This window comes from Mya arenaria, chromosome 10 (genome assembly GCF_026914265.1).
Source record: "Mya arenaria isolate MELC-2E11 chromosome 10, ASM2691426v1".
NCBI lineage: Eukaryota > Metazoa > Mollusca > Bivalvia > Myida > Myidae > Mya > Mya arenaria.
In genome coordinates, this window is record NC_069131.1 from 66,879,418 (window position 1) to 66,905,239 (window position 25,822).

General features: G+C 34.9%; 1 protein-coding gene and 1 pseudogene across 1 annotated transcript; both read left to right on the forward strand.

The window, feature by feature from the left end:
* The first annotated feature begins 12,920 nt into the window (after positions 1-12,920).
* On the forward strand, positions 12,921-21,917 carry LOC128204950 (receptor-type tyrosine-protein phosphatase mu-like; annotated as a pseudogene).
* Positions 21,918-21,927: 10 nt separating this feature from the next.
* On the forward strand, positions 21,928-24,294 carry LOC128204951 (receptor-type tyrosine-protein phosphatase V-like). Its single transcript, XM_052906349.1, has 6 exons — positions 21,928-22,010; positions 22,626-22,702; positions 23,153-23,287; positions 23,505-23,639; positions 23,756-23,913; positions 24,156-24,294. The coding sequence occupies exons 1-6, from the start codon at positions 21,968-21,970 to the stop codon at positions 24,292-24,294; spliced, it is 687 nt and encodes a 228-aa protein (XP_052762309.1). The 5' UTR covers positions 21,928-21,967.
* Positions 24,295-25,822: the final 1,528 nt, after the last annotated feature.

Below are 25,822 nucleotides of genomic sequence, written 5' to 3' on the forward strand. Positions count from 1 at the left end.
GAATCAAGACCAAATAATCGAAAACGAGCTGGTTTATTTAATGCCTGAGTTAGAAATATATATGGCTTAGTGTTCTTTATCTTCAGTCTAACAATTGAGTATATGTATATTTACAATATAAACTTTCAGCTAAACATGTATTAAAGTTGTCTTAGCCTAAAGTAATTACCAAATAGGTTGATATTGATAGGTAATAAAAACTATTGAAAAAGTATGGGTGTTTTAATCTTTTAAATGCATTTATTCCTCGAATATGTTGAATAAAACCTTTTGTCTATATTCCAAGTGAACACTTTTCTACAGCTTAAACTGTTCTTGAGTACAGTTCATTGTTTTTAACAATATTACTGAAGTATACTTTTGCGTTTTTAAAAAGTGTATAGCCATACTTTTAATCTTACCATGTGTTTTAATGAGTTGAAACAGATATTCAAGTAAAAGTGGATAACTGTATACATTGTATAATGTATATATGTAGATCGAATGAATAAACTATTCACTAAAACTTAGCAGGGCAACTTTTGTTTAATCCCATATACAAAAATAAGCAGTATCACACCATGTCAACGATGTTTTTCAGACAACGGTATAAACATCAGGGGCTCTCTTTGGCTACGCATTTTTCCGCGAATTAAGTATTCACTTAAACTTAGCAGGGCCACTTTTGTTTTATCCCGTATACAAAAAAGAGCAGTATCACACCGTGTCAACTATGTTTTTCAGACAACGGTAAAAAACATCAGGGGCTCTGTTTGGGTACGCGTTTTTTTCTTGAAATGATTAAAGAATACAATTTCAAAACAAGAAACATCGAAGCGTCTCGTACAATTTCCGGTAATTTCTTCGCCGTGTGTACAAACAATGAGGCGTCAACGCACCAAGCTGTTGTTTTGAAAATACTTAAACTCACCAAACTCTAATGTTTAATCCACACATGTTTGACACTGATGATACGCAACAATAGCTACGCATTCAAATGCCGTGAAAACAATTATGTTTATACGTCAACCATTTTTGTTCAAGATGGATAAGGGTTGACGGTTTATTTGTACTTTATTATGAAACTGTAAATAAAGATATGAAACGTTACATAAATATATATATTATAAAACACCGACATTGTTATCACTGTTTTAAAGTGATTGTTAAACGTACTTAACAGATATTATTAATGATAGCAACTTTGAGAACTGTAGGGTTCACATTGTTTTCATAGCTTAATCCAAGGTGATGCTGGATTTCATTTTTGAATTTGACAGCACATTTTACGGAATCAATCATATAAATAGTTTGCGAACGAGTTTGTGTTGGAAGCAATCACTGATATGATAAAAACATCTAGTGTATATTTTCATCATACAATCAAACAATTTTTTCATTTCCTTCATATGACTTCTAAATTATAGAAATCTTGGCGCAGGATGAGTGCAGCATGTGTCGATGTTGCCTTGAAGAAATCTGCGATTCCAATTCCACGTGCCAGTTGGGGTGAAAAAATGGATACTGGGGCAAACAATATACTTACCATTAATGTAAAAGTTGTGTGTAAGATAACAGAGATAAATGTATAGTGTGCGCTGCCGGATATTTCAAATCTGATAAAGCTTATGGCTGAATCTATTATAATGTTTGTTTGTTTGTTTTTAAACGCAAATAAAAAAGATTGTAGCTTGATAAAATCTGAATATAACCAAACAATGCACGATATACCTTAATAATGTATATACTTCAAATCTAACCATTTGCTTTTGCGTGTATGCTTGCGCGCGCGCGCATGTGTGTGTTTGTATGTTTGCATGATGGCGTGCGTCCTTGCTGTATATATGTATGTCTGATATTGGCATTAAAACTAAATTAATTGTTATATGTGTGTGTATGAAATACACTTTTGCAATTTAGATGATGTTCCAACTAGTAATAAGAGAGTTTCAAAAATGAATTTGGATTTATGTTATCTATTAACTTTTTCAGATCTGTCTAAAGATACGAGTCATTCGGGAATTGGAGAGAGTGTGGCAGTCATTACAGTCATTGCCATTGTTGTTTTCGTTATTTTTAGAAAACAGTAAGGACAGACCAGTGTTTAGCTGATGGTGGCTCAGCGATGAAACTTGATACATTTCACCCTGTTCCGGAATTCCGAAATATAAGTGCGAGATATATGTCTTGTTAACGCAGTTGATAATATTCCGTATTGACTTTTATATATAAATACAACGTGCATTTTGGTGATTTAGGGATTTTTTTTCTAAACTTTCGTAATGTGTTGAGCAGCGTCTGACCTTAATCCGCAGTATTACAAAGGTTAAATACATTTTGTTATTACTCTTACTGGCTATTGTCTTAGTATGCATATGTACTTAAAAACTAAATTAAAAGGAGAGGATGAGTGCTAGTCCCAAATTATCCCGGGACTACATTTATGAAATTGATGTAGGCAGCAAATGGTATTGCTTTGTGGTAATCGGTTTGTCACTTGAGCAGATGAAAAAGGTATGTCGTTTTTGCTATTTTTAACTGGAAGAAACGTCTGATTAAAGGAATCTTACACTCGTCAAAATACACAATTCAACTTGTCAGGGAAATATGTTCACGGCTTGCTTACTAACATATATCATGAACTAGTTGAATAAAGTGTGTATTATATGACGACTCGTGACCGATTATATATTGCTCACATGCTATACCTTGCGTTTGGATTAATATAACTCTATATATAGTCACTCCATTCCCCTTCATCAAAACATAATCACTCCTGATGTTTGCAAACAAGTTACTTTTTCAAAAACTTAATTACCAATATAACAACAGTTCATACATGTAGATGATACTTTTCTTTTGATAAAGGTTTATTCGAATAAAACACGTCATTTTTCATATTTCACATACACTCTTCCTTAACTTGTTGATTACTATTGTGTATAATAAGATGGCTCACGATATGTCCTACATGTGTAGCTTAAGGTTTGTTACTCTGGCCTTAGTATTAGAAAAGTCATACCCTTTCACGACACTGAAATAAAAGACGCGTGGTGAAGCTCATTTCATGGCATGCATGTTAGTCTGAGGCTATGAACAATGATATTTCTTATAAAGACTGTTTAACTTTTGCTTCCAAAGGAGATTTATATTGAAAGTAACTTAATTGATTTCTTAACGTTATGTTAAACCTGTAATGAAGCAACCATGAAACAAAGATGGCTATTGACTGAAATCCCCAAATCAATAGTAAATAAAATAGGAAAGTCGGGAATGTAGTCCAACGTTAATATTATTTTTCTAATAAGTCAATCATTGATATAATGTATACAATATTATTGTAGATTTTTGTGTATATATCCAAAAATTGTCAACAACATCAGAACTTCTTGTTATTTAATTAAGGTGAAAGACTTCCAAGTTGCATAAATAGATTTGAAAAAGGTTTCCCTTTCACTTTTAGTATATTTTATTCAGTCATTAGGTAGACTTCTACTATAACGTGTCGGGCAATAATGCTTGGTGTCTTGCAATAATACTTTATTCAAGTAGAGGCGTAGTTCATATTAATTTCCACATACACATGAGAACGAGGGTGTTCAAAAAGTTCGCGGAAAAGTACTATCATTTCTTTACTTCAAATCGCATTTTCATAATTATTACTGTTATAATATGTACGAGGGTCATCCGTTAAGTTCGTGGACTGCCATGATTAATATTGATAAAAAGATGATATTGAAGTGAAATTCTACAAATAAACAGAATTTAATGTTATTAATATATTTCTATAATGAAATATTCATATAATTGACATGTTCATTAATACATGCTACCTAGGAAACGGATGTCTGGCATTACGGAGAACTTTGAAAAATTTGCAAAGTTTTGTTACATTCATCATGGTTAACCCGCAATTTCTTTTTTTTTAAATGCCATTGTCTTTAAAATTCATGACGTCAATTTAAACTTTCATAGCATTTACCGCAAGATTTCAACGTCATATCAGTTATATTTACATTGTTGTGTTGCAAACACGTAGCACTGTAGTGTCAACGCTTAGCGTCACGGTTGGCGACGTCAATTCGTACGGAACGCGCTGCTAATAAGTACTGCGTTAATGCTAGCTACACGCCTACACAGACGATTGCGTTTAAAAAAAATCATCCAAGGTGTCCAGATCACTCGCCAGGAAGTTCGCACAGAAAACGATGCTCATCTTTTTCATGGACCAAAAGGAGATGCTGCTTTCCCATGCAGTCTAACATTGTCAAACCATTAATGCCAATTATTACCAGAAGGTAAAGATAATGTAGTCATAATACAATGTAAATGATCCATGCATTCCGGAAGAAAAGGCCAGGAACGGACATAAGTTCCATAATTTTACACCACGACAATGCCTCACCCCATCGTGCACACGAAACTCATATGACTACTGATTTCATTGGACTGGAACGGATAACTCATAGTCAATATTGTCCAGATCTTGCCCCAATGGGTCTACGGTCTTTCCAAGATTGAAGAGTGAGCTAAAGGAAAACGATTTGAAGACATCAATGACATCCAGACAAATATGGAACAAAGTGTGATAAAACTTGCAGAGATAAACGACGTAAGTGTTCAAAATGTGACAGACCTGTCACTATATTTGTATTAAGGTATCGCATACACAACTGTTACAGAGATTTTAATGACACTTGGATAAAGCGACATCGGAAATGTATAGCACATCACGGTGAACATTTTGAAAAAAAGGACGCTTTTTCGATCTTGACGTCATTACGTCGTACAAAGTGCTCCGTACCGTTGCTTATGTGCTATGTTCCTTGTACTATACATTGGTTATTTGTGAATATTTTTGTATATTCTTTTGTATGTAGATAGCACCAACATAGTATTATTAAGAAAGAGTGTTTTCATGTTTTTCTTTCAAAAGATTCGTTTGAAAATCCATAAGTCCACGAACTTTATTAATTTTATACAAAAAAATACCCAACAGAATAATGTGATTTTCTAAACAAGAGGGCATGCGGTCGAGTCAGGTGGAAGGGAAGATATCGCCGATTTAACTGCAATGGGCAATTCATCAATGTCACCACATTGCTTGCCTTTTTGGAGGCTCTCAAGCGTAGTGAAGAGGGAGAAATAACATGGTGTCAGAATACAGCTGTATAGATAGTGCCTTATAACTTCAAAGAAAAGTTAAGGGACATTTCCTCAGTTACAACTGAACGATGGGTGCGTGCATTGCCGTGATGCAAAAGCATAGTCGGCATATCAGCAGCTCGCTTCTTCCGCAACGTTTGATGAAATTCCGATTTAGAACCAGTGAATACTTTATTTGTTTAGTAGTAACACTATATGTTACGTATAAATATCTAGTATACAACATAATCAACTCATAACTACCATACATTTTCAAAAATAAATGTTTTAAATGAATTTTGAATTTACCTTTAAGTAATTCTGCTCTGTCACGGTGTACCCTTTCGGTATTGCGTGACTCATGATCACTCCGTTGACGTCATAAAACACGATAAACATCTGTTTGTTCGTAGGCGAACTAGTTTGAACTTCATAGGTGATGGGGAACCTTGTGTTTTTCACATACGTAATTGTTTTTTAGTTTCTGGCTCATAAAGAAAAAATAAAGTCTCGTCAACTGTAACTAATCGGCTGAGAGACTCATTCTCGCTCAAAACGTCTAAGAACACTCTTACAACACATGATCTATGTTCCTTTGAATAGCCGAAAGAATTTTTCGGGTACATTTTGCACACATTTTTCACATTTTAAATGCATCATAAAATACATTGCAAACAGTTGAAAACTAGAGTCAACTCTGTCGCTAACTTCACGAATTGTGATACGGTGGTCCTTTTCAGGCAGTTCTTTTTTGGTCGGACGTGACATTTTGACGTTTGACGACCGCTACGAGGATCGTAGGTAACACTGTTCTGCCCGTCTTGAAAAAAAAAGCGTATCACTTGTACATTGCCCATTTCTTCATATTGTTATTTCCAAAGGCCTTTTTCAACACATCCATGATTACTTTATTGATTGTCCCTTTAGCACACACAATTTTATAGCCAATCTCTGTTTAACGCTCATTTCCTCGCACCGTTCAAAATGTAACAGGGGCTCTTCGGGCTTGAGGTGTGGACGGAAGTGTATGTAATTAATCTCTTTAGGAAAAGGAAAACTAGACATTTAACTCTTTTAAGTTTTTAATTTATTCGCTACAACATCACTTTAATATCAATTACAACCTGTAATAACTTAACCAATACGATATTTTAAACCTCTTTGTTCCTTTGGAGCGAGATGGTGATATAAGGATTCGTGACCCTTCGCTAGCTGAACTCCCAGATTGCAATTTAAAAGGAATTCGAACATAACAGTAAAGTAACTGTCAATTTCTGTAACAATATATACATATTTAACAAATACATCAAAATAAATCCCACATTTATATCAACTCCTGTATTATGAATCTAGTGAAAATTCAAGTCTATAGTCCAACTCCTCCTCAATTGGAATGTCCATGGGTCTCAGTGGCGATTCGTCAACCATTTTGGGTGGATGGTTTCGTAACGCCTATTAGAGGTATGTATTTGTGGTTAATTTTGAGATCTTTTTCAAAATGTTCACATAAAGTGTTCCTGATGTGTTTTATAGCAGCAGTTGAAGTACTAAACTTCTTGTTGCACATCTTACAAATGAACACCTGCAAGAATGGCCGATGCATACGGTTCCAGTGTTTCGTATATTGGGGTAGCGAATGAAATTCTTTCTTCTCGCTGCAGCCAGGAACTGAACACGCATAATTTCCGTTCGCCGGAAAAACCTGCCGCTTACAGCTCATCGCCATTTTTTTTACTGAAGTTATATATATTGACATATATAATAATAACCATACACAAAATACACAAAAGTGGTATTATAATATGGTTAATTGTTTTAAACAAATTGTAACCATCACATATGTTTTAAACAAAACATTCAAACGAAAAAATTCATATATACTATTTAATGATGCATTTGTTTAAGTTTTAAAAGTGTAATATTATGCATGCTTTACATGTTTTACAGGCACACATATATGTATATATGCAAAATATTCTGGTAATCTCATTATTTACACATAGAACACACCCTTTTCATTTTAAAAATACTTTTTTTCCACAAGTCTATAACCTTCCGAGGAATCCTCGCCCTTCTAGAACAGGGAACGATTGGAACTGCATACCCCTGGTCATGTGACATAGGATTCGAACCTGGGTTATCGCTATCATTACATGATTCATGTGGCAAAGTATTCAAATCTGGGTTGTCATGATCATTTTGTGATTCATCAGACAACACATCCAGCCAACTAACTCATGGTTTACCAATATACTGCTTCAAGTGATCAACATGGCATACTTTAATGGCACCGTCCTGACTCAATTGAATTTTGTAAGTGAGATATGTCAAATTTTCTACTACCACAAACGGTCCTGTTCAGCCTAATCCCAGTTTCTGATTTGCAATGGGAGGATACTATCTCCACACTCAATCACCTGCTACAAATTCTCGAGGTTTTAAACCCCTATCATAGTATTTCTTCTGGCGCTTAGCCGAAATGCCTGGATTTTCATAAGCGATTTGGTAATTGTTATCAATTGCCGATTTTACCCATTCCTCATATTCAGATATACATTCTGTTTCAGGGGCACCAGGTGGCGGACCAACCACTACATCAATGGGCATATCTATATCTCGACCTAAAATGACCTTGTTCGGAGTGCAACCAGTACTGCTATGCTGTTTAGCACGATAGGCAGCCATAACATATGGAAGATGATCATCCCAGTCATCCTGATTTTCATTAACAAACATCTTCAACATTGTAATCTCCGTACTGTTACACCGTTCAATCATGGCATCAGACTTCGGATTGTAAGCACACGTTCGAGTCTTTTCACTGCCCAAGAGTTCACACAAGGAGGAAAATAGCCTAGATTCAAAGTTCCTGCCCTGATCAGTATGTATTTGAGAAGGAAAACCAAATAACAAGAACACCTGAGTAACCAAGATGTCTGCTACTGTTTATGCAGTCTGATTTGGCATTGTAAAAGCCATTTTCCATTTACTAAAACAGTCTCCACAAACCAAAATATACTCATTCCCATTTTCGCTTTGTTTTAAAGGACCTACTATGTCAAGTGCGAACATCTGCATTACTGGAGTGGGTTTTATTTGTGAAAGTTCATGTTTCCCTAATCCTGGGCCAGGGTTGCCACGAGAACAGAAATCACATTGTTAAATCCACAGAGCAACATCATCATTCATTCCTGGCCATAAAAGCGGTTCTGTCCCTTCCTAAGTGCCCTGCATATCTTTGTGAATGTAATTCAGTGAAAATAATGTTTATTATCTCCAGTGGAGCAACAAGAACACGTACAGAATTCCCGGAAGATTTAACATGTCTGTAATACAACACAGAATTCTCGATAACCAACATTTCCCAGCAATGTCACAGCTTGACAACATTCGGCTCAGGAAAAGTCAACTCCGACCGATGCAAAATTTCGGAAATGACTTTGTCTGAACTTTGTAGCGTATGTATTTGTTCAGTTGACCAATTTGTTATCCAGTTAGGCATGCATTTATCTGTTAAATCCACATCTACGTCTGTGTCCCCTTTTCCCATATCTGATATTATATTTGTGAAATTCACCCCAATGTTTTCTAAACTATTCTTGTCAAATGTTTGGTTTCTTTTGCTACAATCGCTACACTTGCCAAATGTGCATGGCCTTTTTACTATCCTAGTTAGACTATCCGCATTTTGGTGTTTTGAACCTTCCCTGTATACGATTTCATATTCGTACGTTCCAAGAATATTGATCCATTTTGTTAGGAGACCTTCAGGATCCTTAAAACTCCCCAAATATGACAAGCTCTTGTGATCTGTCCTAACAATGAACTTCCTTCCCAACAATAGTGTTTATATATCTGCATAAAATTAATAACTGCTAATAACTCTCTTTTTGTGGTACAGTAATTTTGCTGGGCAGCATTTAGTGTTTTACTACGATAAGCCAAAAATCTCTCTTCCCCATTTTGCATCTGTGATAATACCCCAGAAATTGTATCCAAACTTGCATCTGTATCTAGTTTAAAGTCACCTCCTTTCTCATCAGGGTACTCAAGTATTGGTGCATTTATCAGACATTGTTTTAATTGCTCAAATGCCACTTGTTTAGCCTCACCCCATTTAAATTTACAATTTTTCTTGGTTAACCTAGTCAATGGAAGAGAAATTTCCGAAAAATCAGGAATCATCTTCCTATAGTACCCGCAAATCCCTATAAAAGACCTCACTTCCTGCTTATTTTGTGGACATGGCCAATCTTTAACAGCACTTATTTTCTGTGGATCACATGTAATTCCCTTTTTGGACACCAAATGGCCTAGAAAAAACAAGTTCCGTTCTAAAAAGTTTACATTTACTAGGTTTTAACTTAAGATTTGCCATCTTAAATCTCTCCAAAACGAGTCTCAAGTTCTCTAAGGCCTCATCAAAAATTTTCCCCAAAACACAAACATCACCCAAGTACACCAAACATTTTTCATAGTGCAATCCTGCTAAAATATGTTCGACCATTCTTTCAAAACTCGCAGGAGCATTTTTGAGGCCCATTGGACAAACTTTGAACATAAATTGCCCTCTTCCTGGAATTCTAAAGGCTGTTTTTGGAGCATCAAACTTGTTTAACTTTTATTGCCAGTATCCACTTGCTAGATCTAAGCTATGGTAATAGTAACTATTTGACAGCTGATTCAGTTTGACCTAATTTACCATCTGGACCTAAGAAAGCATCCTCATATTGTGTAAGCAAATGCTTAACTTTTTGTAATTGGTCTGAGCTTAAATCTGGGGACATGCCTTCAAGAACTGGTTGCAAATGTTCTGGCAATGAAGTGTTTTCTAAATCATTGCAAGAATTATCAGACATAGTTTATCTCTGGACAGCCTCAACTGCACAAACTCTACCCAAAATAGTGTCACTCTTCAAACTTACCGTATTATCAGTCATGTTCATGACTGAAAGAATCACATGACTTTCCTCGTTTCTAATCAAAGACCTTGCAATGAACAAACCATCCTTAACATGACTATGTGTGGGTTCAAGTATGCCAACCTTTGCTTCACAGTTGCCATTAACATATGCAGGAATGTACATTTCTGATTTTGCAGGGATTTTAACTGATTCTGCAGCATGAATTATTGCACAAATTGAAGATTGATCTTTATGCAACTTAACCTTGCCTAATTTGGTTTTAAGCATTTTCGTAGCAATCTTAACACTAGCATTCTGAGCCTCAAGAAAATCCATACCTAAAATCCCACATGATTCAGCCAAATTTGATATTATAAACTCATGCTCAAAAGAAATATGCTGAATCTGAAATGTCATTCTACATTTTCCTATCAGTTCTATCTGATCTCCATTTGCTGCAACTAATGATGTCCTATCAGGAGGCTCTAATGGAGGTTTGTCTGTCAAAGCATCATATCTACATTTGTTCAAAATGGAAATGTTACTTCCTGTATAAACTAGCACATTTCCTTTCACACAATGATCAAATGAAGCTCTCACATAGCAACAGACTTTACTGAATCCATTCCCAAGTGAACCTTTCTATATCCTTCCTTAACATGAATAGATTCCTCTATGACCCCGACCCCTTCCTTAACAGGATCAACTTTTCTACTTGCTCCCTAGTAGTCTTCTCTGTCCTGGAATTTTCAGCACCTCCCATATCACCCCCTTTTCCACTTGGCACATAAGCAATATCAGGTTTTGATGTAACATAAGTTTTGGGTTCAGGTGTCATCAATGTTATGCTAGCTTTTGGAACAAATCTGTCTACCACTACCCCGATATTCTCTAATATCTCTTTTTCTGTTGGCCTTTTGTCAACAAGGACCATGTTTTCGGCCTCTAACTTGAACCTTGTTAGTTTTCCTAATTATGTCTTGATTTGGGACATCTTGATTCGACATGAGAGTATTCCCCACAATTTGAGCAAATAATTTGTTTCTGACTATCTTGTCTGTAACTGTTATAACCACGGCCTCGACCTCTTTGAATTTGTCCATCACCACTATTATGTTGCCTACCATCAAAATAATATCCCCTATTCTGTTGCCTACCTTTCAATTTCTCATTCAAACAATGTTTCTAACTTTTGATCTATAATATTGGTCATGGCCACTTGCATATCTACTAGTGTACAATATGGACCAAGAGATGAAGAACGAAGTGATGAAACTTGTTCTGACTGTACCTCAGTGGGTTTCCTTATTTTGTCCAGTGAACCACACAACGCACAATACTCAGAAGCTAAGCTTATTGCTTCCTCTAAAGATTTTGGATGGCCAAATTGTACTTGTTTCTGTAATTCAAAATGTTCCAATCCATTAATGTATTGATCCACTAAACAAGTTTCCAAAGATCTATGGTTCATGTATGGAAAGGCCCTTTGCCCCAATCTTCTAACTTCGAACCCAAAATCTGAAACGGATTCATTCTTATTTCGTTTCCTAGTCCTGAACTCACACCTATAGGCCAAACCCCTTTCATTTAGACAGAATCTCTGCTCCAGTCTAGCTTTGATATACTCATAATCTTTTAATCTATCGTCCCTGATGGTACTCAAAAGTTTCTGCGCTCCCCCCCCCCCCCGAGTTAATGGCTAGCATGCAAGCTTTTTGATGATTTTCCCATTTATTCCACTTTGCAACCCTTTCAAAATGTACAATGTAATCTGGCCATTCTGTACCTTTCACATCAAATTATCAGGCTCAATTTTTTTAGACGGTCTGCTAGTACCCATCATATTATGAGAAGGATAATAAATGTTTCTGTCAATTTGTCTAGTGTTATTCTCTAAAGTCCTTGGAGGCAACTCATACTGTTTCTCAAAATACCTATTAGGCAAATTTCCACTCGACAAACTATCATCATAATGTCGACCATTTTCTAAAGAAACACTTTCGCTCTTGTTAGGCAAATTTCAAAAGTCTGCATCAAATCTCACCTCTTTCTTTTTTGTACTGCCCACTTCAATACTATCCTCAAAGTTTTCAGCCCTATCAGGAGTATACCTTGATGCCATAATCACTCAACTAGATCAGTATGCTTGATTGAATACCAGTACTAGTAAAACCAGTTACGTAAGTTACTTTAATATATATTAAAAGCATGATTTAAGTGGACTATTACAAAAACAATTTGGCCGCTATACAGTCAAAAGACGTCAGAATTTAATATGAGGCTTAATAAAGAGTTAATTCAGTATTTTGAATAAAATAAAATGATATGAAGACCACCATAGCAGTGTCATTAACTTAACTGATACAAATACAGTAAAACAAATATGTCTTTTTTGATGCTAATACTTTGATTGAAAACGGCTTGCTTGTACTTTTTTGGTTTTTAAAAGACAGGACCAATCTTGTATAAAATATATAATTTGGTTGGAGGGAGGTACATATTATACTTTATACAGTTGTCCTCCGAAACGAAATTATATTTAAGCGTTATATCCTGTTGTAAAGATTGCGTTTGTGATAAAAGCTTCATTTTGCACTTGAATAGGACATGCCAATTTGAATATATGTTTAACATCCATTCATCTTCCCTAGTAGCGAGAAAATTACAAGGAAACGATAGACACTGTTAACTTTTGTTTTCGGTAAAAGCAGCATATTGACTTTTGTTTGGCAATTATCACACTCATTAACCTTTTGTAAAATAGCAAGAAAAATCCTTTCTTACATCTCTTCTCTTTTTGGCCGATAACGATTAAGTTTAAATAATCTCAACATTGCCTCAAAATTTAAGCTCGTGTATGAGTCATTCACCTACAACAAATTTTACCGCATGTGTCACAAATAAGTCGATTTTATATTAAATAAATGTACAACTATAATGCCTTCTTCATGAATATTTTACAAAACTATGTTTTCAACGGTCAAAAAATAAAAAATATATTAATGTGAAAAGTGTTTTGTTATATTAACATTAAACTGTCAATGTGGTGTATAGGTAAAACAACGCCGCAGCATGTCAGCCTGTTATTCTAACACGCTTTCATCTAACATTAACAAATAATTAAGTTAAGCTGTTGAGTGTAAATATATTGGACTTGATTAAAACATAAGTAGACACACTAAATTTAAGGAACTTTAATAAATTCCATTTACAACATGATCGGAGCTATTAGATTCGGAATTATATTTGGACTGCTTTTTTCAGGTAAAGTGATAATTGAGTTGAGTAAATATAAATCTAAGTAGTATTATAGTAAGTCACTTTCGATATTCAGCTTCAGTAAAACAATATTATACCTATTTATATAAACACTTGTTATACATATCCCCTACATTAATTGCAAACAATCAACACCAATAGATTAGGCTAAGTACGGGCGGAGCGAGGCTCAAGGACGACATTCGTTTTCTTGACCAGACACACTGCATGGGTGTAGGACATCAATTATAGCTCAGTTTATATCCTTTTCATGGATTATAACGAGTACGAATATGTTTGTCTTTTAATACCACCTGTACTGTTGTGTTTTAGATATAACAGCTCAAGATAAGTGCAGTAATTGCATATGTTGTTCCAACAAAGACTGCTTTAGAGGTGGGACATGTAAAATTGGTTGCAAAGATGGGTACTGGGGCAGTAAATGCGACAACACGTGTACTAGTCACTGTGTAAGATGTAAAAGGTATTATGGCAACCCATGTTATGAATGTCAACCTGGTTACTATAAATTCTACTCCAATGAATGTCGTAAATGTGAATATACTGGGTGTACCTGTTCTACTAGATATCGCTGTGACGGATGTGTAGAAGGCTACTATGACCCAACTCATTATTGCCGTAAATGTCCAAGCAACTGCAAACAGTGCACAAGCTCTAGCTATTGCAGATCATGTAAACAGGATCGGTATGGATCTACTTGTCAGTACCAATGTGAAACAAACTGTAGAAATGGCGTCTGTGACTCAGAGAAAACTATTTGTAAATGTAACACAGGCTATGCGGGCATTCACTGTACCGATTGCGTCGCGTGGGGAAATTTGGATCCCAATGTCAAAACACGTGTTCGGCCGGGTGCATGAGCAAAGAATGTAATGGAAAGACTGGAACATGTTCTTGCAGAATTGGTTGGACTGGCAGTAAATGTAACATATGTGCACCCAATTACTATGGCAATCAATGCTCGAGACCCTGCAGACCAGAATGTACAAAATGTCACAACTACAGTAGTTGTCAATCATGTTTAATTGGAAGATATGGTTCGTATTGTCAGTACTCGTGTGGGAAAGGATGTCTTTACAATAAGTGTGAGAAATCGAATGGACAATGCCTTTGTAAGACCGATCTGTTCAATGGTCACTATTGTGTCTCATGTGTCGATGGAAAATATGGTCAGGATTGTAATAATGACTGTCCGGGTTCGTGTCATTCTTGTTCAGAAGCGACAGCCTGTACCTCATGTAAACCTGGTTTCTTTGGAAGCGTATGTGAACGTAAATGTTCTGAATCGTGTGAAAGCTGCTCCGAAATGGGACAATGTTTGACTTGTAAAACAGGGAACACACATCCCGACAGACAATGTTTGTGTCAGAAAAACATGTGTTCTACTCCTGACAGTTGCGACCAGTGTGTAAGTGACGAATATTATCCAGACAGCGGATCTTGCTGTCCCTGTTCATTGCTACAACATTGTAAATCATGCAGAGTAACTTCAAATATCACTAAGTGTATTGCATGTGAAGAAGGATTTTATCCAAACGAGATTGGTGAATGTATCAACTGTAGCCTTATATGCATAGCAGGCCAATGTAATTCGCTTACAGGAGAATGTCTGATAGGTTGTGCTAGCAATTACTGGGGTCAACTTTGCGAACGTGAATGCAAAGACTCCTGTAATACATGCAACCGATCTAATGGCGAATGTTTTGAGTGTGCTTCAAAACTGACATATGGGCTAAATTGTAACATAAATTGCAGTGAGACCTGCGTTGACAAAGAATGCTATATATCTGGAAAATGTATCAATGGATGTTTAGAAAATAACTTTGGAGAAATGTGTGATAATGAGTGCGACAAAATTTGTATCTCAAATGGTAATGGGACAAGATGTTCATCTGAAAGTGGAAAATGTCTTCACGGTTGCACGCCTGGTTACACATCAATTGTTTGTCCTCATGTTCCTGAAGGTAATTAATGCATTATATTGTTGGCTTCAACTGAATACATACTAATATAATAATATATTATTTACATAATGGAGTTTATATCTGAAAGAAACAACAAATATCTTCGACACTATCTTATATTTTGAAGTTAGCAATAGGAGGAGTTACAAGATCTTCTGTTGAAATATAAAGGATGACTATTTATTTTAAGCAAGTATACTATAAATGATCATGCTTGTAATCCTGTTTTAGGTGAAACACAGACCCTTAGTGGCTCACCAGCAGCCGCTTTAAGTGGAGGTGTTGCTGGTGCTGTGATACTAATTATTACAATCATTGCCGTAATCGCATTCTTTCATCACAGGAAAAGGTGCGTTTCTTTGCAAATTAAACGAGTTCTGCCTGACAAAATAAACCTTTTCCATTTCTGTATAAACTATATTACTCAAATGTTTATGCTATACATTGTTATTGTTATATATTGTTATGCATATGACATTGCAGACGTGCTGAAAATAGTACCAACAAAACGACAAAATTAAAGACTGATCAACATGAAGAACAGCAGGTGGACTCTTCAGCGGTCTATGCGACTGTGAATAAAAACAGTAAGCAAATTCAGAAGCTTGTCTTTTACTTACTTCAAAATATTGCTAAATATGAGACACGCCTGTTGATTATTTCATATATTTTGTTTATTGTACGTATAACGTATTCATCTATTTGAGCAGTTGTTCAATCCGATGCTATTTATGCGAACACTGTTGACGGTGCCCCACAGATAACCGTGATTTCCAATCAAAATTTCCAAAGGCCCTCAGAAAAGAACACTAGTTCAGAAATGATTTACAAAGAGGACAATCTTGAAATTGGTATGGTTCTACGCATGTTCATTCCTTTGCTTTATCTTTTCCGCTGTACACGTTCCTGCTTATTGTACGTTATTTTTAATATGAATTATATAATATGTGTTGTTTCCATTCACTTTAAACTATCTGATGTTATACTTCGATTTATTTGAATCGTTGTTTCATATTCAGATGATGAGGACGCCATTGCACGGAAAATTGCTATTAGGTTTGAAGAAAATGGAGGAGTGTATTACAACAATTCTTATGAGGTTAATAAAACCAAAGTCAAAGTTGAAGAGTTACCTGCGTATGTAGCAGGAAAAACGAAAAGCTCGTATGAGGAAGAATTTGAGGTAAAATTGTAAAAACACATTATTTACTAAACGACATACTTGAATGAGGTATTACACAAAAGAATATTATTCAACAAAACAAATCAGTTTACATGAATAAAGGAAAAAAATGACAAGGGTTGATGTAGATGGACATTTCTTATAACTTTCGAATGCGTTACTCTCGTGATTCTTATTTTCATGTTCAATTTATAACAAAATGAAAAAGCGTTGAAATATCAAGTTAAGCATGTATTACCAACACAGAACGTAAATGAGAAGTCTTCTTAATAATGTCCAAAGGTAATTATGCTGACATACAGGTTATCTTATATAAAGGTTTCCAACATCCATGTTTTTCTTTTATTACAGAAATTTCCATATGGTCTAACAAAACCGTACGAAGATTCACAAAAGGCTAGCAGTATGTCACGAAACAGATATAAAGGAATTTACCCATGTGAGTGAAATATGTTTTTTTAATGCGCATGCAAAGCTTTGAATTGTTCATAGTATGTATTCAGTATGCCAGACTAAACATTCTTTGATTGGTCCGTTGTAGGCCTTATGTACAATAAAATGTCATAGTTATGTTGTGAAACGTGCACTATTGGCGATTTAATCATGTATCTATTCACAGTTAGAGATAGATTGTGCGCTTGAAGTCCCAAAGTGGTAATCCGAACCTTTATTGATAACGATATTTTAATTCCTGTTTATTCTGTGCTTGATGTGCGTCTCCTGTTGAGAGTTATGCCTTGTAAATAATTGCTCTAATCTAAACAAGATCATAGTTAAGTTAGTAGGCTGTTGGACATGTCTATATTGTTTGCATGCTTATAACACAAACTAGATTTTAATTCTAAACTTTTTCTTGAATGTAATGAATTGCAGATGACGGCTCACGTGTGAAGGTTTGGTACAATGGATCTGATTACATAAACGCAAGCTTTATTGATGTATGGTTTACTTGTTGATAACAAGAGTCTACTTTCTTAGTTGAATTGATATTTATTAGTTTCCATTATTTAAATTCGTTTTACAAAAGTTTTAAGTCATAATTTCAATTGTTCATTTTAACATAACATTAACATTTATTCTTTCTATTTAAGGGTTTCAAAAAACGAAATGAATACATTGCAACCTTAGGTAAGTGACATTAGGTAATAGAGAACCATATTCTCTAATGTCAAAACTTAAAGTTTGAGACTCAAACATGCTAACTTATTATTATTCATTCATTGGCGCGATGTTGCGAGAGAGTGTTCTTGTGTTGTAAGGTAACCGGAGTACCCTGAGAAAACGCAGTTGTCCGACTTGGTGACCACAAACCAAACTCAATCACATCCAGGCCGGTAATCGAACCCGGGTGGCCTTGGTGAGAATCAAGTGTGCTAACCTAGATGCCATAAATTCTTTCGTCTGAACGTCATGTTTGAAAGTTCATGTATTCGTGTTCCTTATAACGAAATAGTTTTGATAGTATCCGTTTATTTAAAGGTCCGACGTCAAAGCAACTTGGAGACTTTGGATTATTTTGGGAAACGGTCTGGCAACAGAAAGTTGAAAAAGTCGTCATGGTTACCAATTTAATTGAAGAAAATGTAAGCCTTGATTTATATCTGGATATAATGCCCCAAACGGGGTACTTGTATTACGGGCTTGCGCGTTTTTTTTACCATAGATCAATTGTTATTGCATATTCTGTATCGAAAGTGTGCATATTTGAACGCCACAGATTATTAATAAACTGGTTAATCAGCTTCGCATACGGTCTATCATATCGGTAATATAAACAAAGTATTGTTCCTATTATAATGTGTGCTGTCTGTCCAAACGTGAGTTAAAATGTATATTTGTATTTTACAGAAAGACAAATGTGACCAATATTGGCCGAATGTGGATCGTCTGCCCGTTACGGGAACGTAAATGTAACTTGTCTGTCAGAAGATGAGTACGCTGAATTCACAAGACGAACATTTCAAATATCTCAGGTATGTTGTATTATAGTATTTAACATGTGTTTCGTACGATTGTTAAATTTCTAGTTGGTTTTGCTGGAAATGAAGAAACAAAAGCAACAACATTCAACTTTCTTTTTTAAAATAAAAACAAATCAATAATATAGTGTAACCTACACGGCCAAGCGTTTAAGTAGGAAACGTTGTTAAGCAAAACCTTGTTTATGACTCCAAATCCGTTCAGGATATTCAAGTAGAACTTGGGACACATGTTGCCATAGCCAATTCGCACTTGATAAACAAAGCCCATACATCTGGCTTATTATATGTTGAGTTATTATTATTATATACCAGAATTTTGCACTTGTCGTGTTAAAATTGTGACATTTGGCAAGCCATTATGACGTTAATTTTGTAACTTTTAACCCGCCGACTTTTTTTAAAACAGGTGACTGTTGATTATGTCTTAACATTTGTACGACATAAATCTGATATTTTGTGAAAAACTGAAATGTTTGGCTGGTATTCAATTGATGAAAACATATATCTTTTATTTTAGAAATGACTATTGTTCCTCATTTTGTCGTTCATATCATACAGTGTTGATAACAAAATGCTTAAATTAAAGTGATATGCATAATACAACAATACAGTTAATGGATAATGGCTGAGCTTTACATTGATTTGTAAAACACAACAACTTTCTTAAATTCCCTTGTCAAATTTACAATAATTAGAAAATCCGGGTTTTATCCGACTCAATGAGTTGAAACGGACGTTTGTTGAGATTGATAGTGATAGATTTAAATGATTTCTATATCTTACATCCGATTTTAAATCACAAATTAAATTTAGTATTGAGACATATGATAGAAATTTAGGCTAATCAAATAAGCAATGCAAAACCAGCGTGTGCTTTCGTTATCACACTTAAACTGTGAAATAATCTACATTTTCAAGCTCGATACCTCAAAACTTGCTTTCAAATTGTTTGGTTACACGCGTATCTATTGCAAAAAAATTGGAACACACATACCAACATACAATCCATACAATGATTTATATCCTTTCAATGTTAAAAATATCGCATCAAAACGGCCTAAGAACCACATGGGCATTCATTGGTGGGTTATACCGAATTTTGAGTTCCATATCTCATAATTATCCTATCATTTACTTATTAAGGCAACTTCATATTTTAACTTTTTTTCGTTAAAAAACATAACATAAAGTTGTCAAGTTGAGTTATGTTAGATATAGATAATTCTTACCAGCTGGACACAGTCATCGACTGCAAGCTCATAAACCTATCCAGGTCACCGATGTCGAAACACTATAAGAAAGTCTTCTACAGCTTCAATGATAAGCAAAAACTGTTCAATCGGTCAATATATTTCCACAAAATCAAATACCTTCCGTTATATGGTTTCATAGCACATTTTTAAATTGTAATTGTCTATGTAAAACAAAATATCAATATAATACTTCACAAGTTTTCTCTATGATTATCATACGATATGTGAGATAATGACATTCTTTTACATTTTTCTAGAATTCCGAAGAGAGAAAGCTTCACCATTTTCATTTCACGTGCTGGCCTGACAGAGGTGTCCCGGAAGATTTTACCTCTCTAATAGAGTTCCGGCAATTGGTCCTTAACACCTCGACAAAGCTGAATGGTCCGACAGTGGTACACTGCAGGTACTAAGATCCAAATTCATGAGCATATTGCAATGTTTGACTTATCGTCATTGGTTTTTGTTTCCTCAAAACAATGGTGGTACAGGCTAAATGTTTGTTTCCTGACAAACCAAATTGGCAACGTTTTTTGAGGCACACTGTATCAAGCGTGATATACAGGTGTAGTGTATTTTACATTTAAATCGGGACACATTTCATGAAAATTTATTTTTAAAACACCTTCAATTTAGTAGGCGAGACTTTTACTTAATGAGACGGTATTTGTTGTTTGACTAGGCTCCATTTTTCTACGTGCTCGTTTGTTTCCAGTGCGGGCGTTGGACGAACGGGCACCTATTGTGCCTTAGATATATTGACGAAGGAAGGAAAAGCCGAGGGAAGCTTGGACATCCCGGGATGTGTACTTAATATGCGCCAGAACAGGCCCAACATGATTCAAACAGTGGTATTTATTGCAGCATAGTTTTGACGTACATCAGTATGTGTAATCAACATCTACCAGAACAGACCAAACATAATAAAAATGCTGGTACATATCGTAGAATACTTTTGATGTAAATCAGTATGAATGCTAAACATGCGCTAAAAAAACACAAAAAAACAACCTAAACACTGGTATGTATATTTTTCACTTCAACCAATATGTGTGCTGAACATGCGCCAGTACTGCCTCAACATGATACTATCACTGGTATCTGTCGTAATTTGAGCCCAATTTCTCCAAAAATATAAACATAACAAGCTTGAAACTCTTATTTGGTTTTGTCAAATACTTATTTTAAAAGATAAAAAATAGTTGATCATGATTATCTTTAAAATAATTTTCATTAAAAGTGTAAAAATTCTTCAATATAGGAAAAGTACACAAGTTAAACTTAATATTGAGCTTAGCTTAATCAAGTTCTAATGGGCTTAAACTTTTTTGAGATATTAGGCTCTGGTTTTGTTTTTAATCATTTGTTGTGATCAACGCCAAAACAGCCGAACATGATCTCAGCACTTGCACCTATCGTAGTATACGTAACGATGTCACATTTGTTATATGGAACTCTATTAGATAAACACTAGACTAGCGTTTACACGTTTCGCTTGCAATGATGAGCATGCCATTTTTTAGAATAAAAAAGTATAGAAAGCATAATATTTCGAAGAAATAAATTCATAACAAATAGAGAGTACTTTTCATTTTCATTTTTTTGAATTTGAATAATTAATTCAAATAGTTGAACTTATCATTTTTTTGTAGGGACAATATCAGTTTCTTCATAGAGCTCTTGTTACTCACTGACGTTGGACTGTAACCCCGTGAAAGGGGAACGTTATCAGCAATTTATGGACAACTTGAGTGACAACGATAGAGAGAATATGTTTCAGGTATTAGTTATGATATGTAATGTTACACACGGAAATAAACCTAGTAACAAGCCAAAACCCTTTAATGATGTAGTTTATTGGGACAAACCTCTACACGAGAAAGGTGTTTTAGTTGTGTACAAACAAAGCAGGTTTTTGAATTTATTTAAGCATTTTTTTATTCATCTCCCCCTCCTTCTCCTCTCGAAGCTCTTTCTAACTGACCTTTTCAACATTTATCAACAATAAATTTTTCTATTGAACTAAACCGGGGCATGCGTTTCATATTTTGAATATCTTATTTGGTTTGAATTTCATCGCTGTGCCATAAAACACTTTCACTTTATTCAGATGCTAGATTTGTTCATAGAAGTTTGTGCTTGTTGCATTATTTAGAGTTTTTATAACACGTGACAGTGTAGAGAGCCATTAATTGAGAGAATAACATGTTGCATTTCAGCAGTACTGATCACTGCAGAACAATATTCAGAAGAAGAATCTCAGGCAATCGAGAGAAACATGAAAATCACGGGCAAAAACAGAGCAAACGCCGACATCCCAGGTTTAAAGTTTTGTGTTATATTCTGTTCATTATCTAAAGGATGGTTGTTCGTTTCAGCGACTATTTACTATTAGTTTCTCTAGGTGAAATGATATGCTATCATGCAGTGAAACACTTCTTTCCTTTTATCATATGACCAATGGGGATATAAAACGACAACTAGTTTTCAGAAAAAAGGACCAAAAGGTACGGAAACGAAAAGGCATATCGGAAATGACGCCGATGAAAATGTGTCCCGGCATTATGCACAATGACGTTTTATTTGGACGTGAGAACGGGCTTCAGTTTCAAAACGATGATTTTTATCACAAAATCATTTTCACTGTATAAACAGTGAACTATCATTTTTATTTCACGGTGAAAAATTATAAGACCAGCGGAAACATATAATAAAGAGAGGATAATTGTTTGTTTCAGTAAAAGATCGTATATATTTTACTGAGCACGAGCATCATCATATTAGTGTTCATGATATAAATAGACCCACATTCTTGGAAATATGATATAACATTTAAGTCACTCGTCTGATAAATTCCTTATTAAATGATCACTCATGTTATATCCAAACAGGCACAATCTAGAAATATAAAAAAGGCATTATTTTATACAATTTAGGTGACAAGAACAGACCTCGGCTGAATAAAGGCATCAAAGAGGGCGGATCTGATTACATTAATGCTGTTTTTGTTAACGTAAGATATAAAGTTTTGCACTTTGAGAACAGATTTATTTACACTGCTGTTGCAGACCAGGAACCAGTTTCATTATAGTTTTTATCAAAGACGAACAACTAATTCCCACTCGAAATAGAATACTCTGATTAGACAGTTAAAAAGCAATTCAATCAAGTAGCTGAACAGTCATTGCTTACTCAGCTTTACGACATACGTTTGTTTGTGAAACTCGGCCCCGCTATTGAATATAAAGCTAGCTTTGTTTACCGTCTGATAAAATTTTGATTGTTTCGCGTTTCATGTTCTTATATGGTTGTTATATTGGTCCTGCAGAGCAATGAACTATGTTAATGTGTGATATTATCTTCTCGGCGGTCTTGCTTTATTTAAGTATGGGTTTATCTCTTATGTTTGAACCAATTTGAGGAAGTTTTCTGCCCGACACTGTTCCCCATTTTTACACGACAGGGTCATTGGAGGAAGAAACGCTTTTTAGTTGCACAAACACCCTTGCCAGAGACAGTCGAAGATTTCCTAACGCTCATTTACCAAGAGTCTTGCTCGTGTATTGTCAGCTTTGAAACAGACATTGGAAATAATGAGGTACTTTCAACCTTATTTATTTTCGTATTTTAAGAAGACATAAAGTGTACATATAAAAATATTAAATCATATCATTGTACAATTATACTAGGCTTAATCAGTCTTAGCTTGTTATTTGATGTTTACTCTTTAATTATTATGGTGAAAAGTGGGTTATTTTAAATAAAGCGGTATGATAAGAAGCTGCATTTGGTTAACACTTATAAAATATTTTCAGAGCGTTGGCTTATATTTCCCTGCTGAAAATCAAGTGCTAAACAAGAGAGCGTTCAGTGTGGAAAGTTTACGACAAGATGGGAAGGCTTATAACACAAGAAGAACTCTGATGTTGAGACATACGGGCGAACATAAGGTAGAAGCTTTCAATTTATCAAATAGATTTATATTATGTAATATATATTTCTCGCGTATCACTTTACCGTTTGCACTGCTTGCCGATTCATAATAATATAGTATATTACATTCAAGGAGACAAACGAAATAAGCATTCCACAGCTAGAGTTCACTGCCTGGGATAGTTCGAGAAATACTCCAAGGTCCGCATCAGAGTTTTTGGACTTCATTGACGATGTTGAGGAGGCATCAAGAGCATCTACATCTGGAGGACCAATTCTTATTCACTGCATGTAAGTCAGTCAGTGATTTGCATTTGAAAGTATCAAACGAATTGTACTCATCTACTGGATTTTGTCGATGTGTCGCAACGAAAGAAAATTCATTACATTGGACAACTCGATTCATATCTATGGGAGGCCTTTTAAATTTGAACGCGAAAACATAGATAAAATAAAATTACAAAAATATTGTGATTTACAAATATATAAAGAAAAAATTTCGTTGCCTGAATGACATGCTATATTTTAAATAGTGACGGAGCCAGCAAGAGTGGTTTGTTTTGTGTTGTTTCCCTGCTGCTACAAAAGATGGCCATTGAACACGAAGTCAGTGTTGTAAATGCTGTCAGAAAGGTCAAGGCGAGGCGAAGGTTGGCTATCCCAGTCAGGTGATAATAACCGTCATATTTCCAAGTGTATCTCAGGAGTTCCTGTCAGAGTCTGCGTTTTTTCTAGTTTCTCTTTTTTCCCATAATTAAAATCAATGTAATTTTCAGTAGAAGTTCATTCTCAAGTTACAAAAAGTGTCCCCGTACTTTCAAAAGAGTGTCCTTATGGTCTCAAATAGTAAACATGTTGTTTTAAATGATTTCATCTATTTTCGCTATTGTTTTAAAGTATGTTTTTGTTTTTCAAAGAGTGTCACCGCAGTTTCTATAGATGTCCCTGAAGTTTCAAATATTATATCTGAAGATCAAAATAATGTCCCGTAGTTTCAAGTAATGTTTCCAAAGTGTGTCACTGTTGTTTCAAAAGTTGTAATTGTAGTTTCAATGCGGTAGTTTCAAAAGGTGTCCATTCCTTGCTATCGCTGTATTTCGAATAATATCCTTGTTGTTTTCAATTATGTCCTTCTTGTTTAACGTTGCCACTGTAGTTCAAAAGAGTCCGACTGTAGCTTAATAGAGTTTCATTGTAACTTCAAATAGTAGCTTTGTTTATATCTGTCTTTCCAAAGATGCTCGCGGAAGTTTTAAACAGTCCAAATAGGTCCAAATAGTTTCAAAGCAGTTTCTTAGAATTTTCATATAGTTTAAAAAAGAGTCTCTGTAAATTCAAAAAGTATCCTTGCAAATGGCGTTTTAATACGTCAACTATCCACAAGGCATTTTTATTTGAAAATATAAATATATAGATAAATAATTTCGGTAATACTTCTGTAGACCATTTAGACTGGATACTGTACTGCCACAGTTGATATGAATGTACTTTTAAGTTCACTTTCATTACTTTTTATTCTTGTTGGTTTTCAGTCCCAGTTGGAGTTCTGCCATGAGTGTGTTCTGGCGTACATTAAGTCTTTTGAAAACAACATTTACTCAAACTTCGGGGAAACACATTAAGATGACAAGAGAGTGTTCTAACCTACACCAAATCTTTCGAAAAGCTTGTACCCAAACCTTGGGGTACTTCACGAAGTTGTCAACACTACGTTCTAGCAGTTATTTTCAGACTTTAGTATATTATATCTACTCACACTTCGAGTATTGCAATGCGTAAATATTTTGGAATATAACCTGTTCACAACCCTCGGAAAATACATTAAGATATCATCAATGCGTGCTAGCTCATATCAAGAATTTTAAAAATAACATGTATTCCAACTTCGAGGAATACATAAAGATGTACATAAAGACTCTTTGAATGCATGGATTCAAAGTTTTGATAAATACATTCAAATACCATGAGTGTGTACCAGTTTGCATCAAGTATTTTGAATGTAAAATATTCTCAAACATTGGGGAAAGATTTTATGTCGTTTCTGTTTTTGCATTCCGAAAACTACACGTAGAGTATGTTTTAGCAAATATTTCGAGGGGAATTTGCTTAGAGTGTGTTTTAGCGTACAAACCTGCTCTATATACATTATGTTGTCTATTTTGTTTTACTTTAATGTTTTAAACGTACTAACATTCTCAGA

What these genes read in the sequence shown, in the direction of transcription:
- LOC128204951 (XM_052906349.1), top strand. Translation starts at nt 21,968, where the DNA reads ATGAAAATCACGGGCAAAAACAGAGCAAACGCCGACATCCCAG. An exon ending in TTAATGCTGTTTTTGTTAAC is followed by an intron (nt 22,703 to 23,152) that starts GTAAGATATAAA and finishes TTTACACGACAG; the next exon opens with GGTCATTGGAGGAAGAAACG. An exon ending in GACATACGGGCGAACATAAG is followed by an intron (nt 23,640 to 23,755) that starts GTAGAAGCTTTC and finishes ATTACATTCAAG; the next exon opens with GAGACAAACGAAATAAGCAT.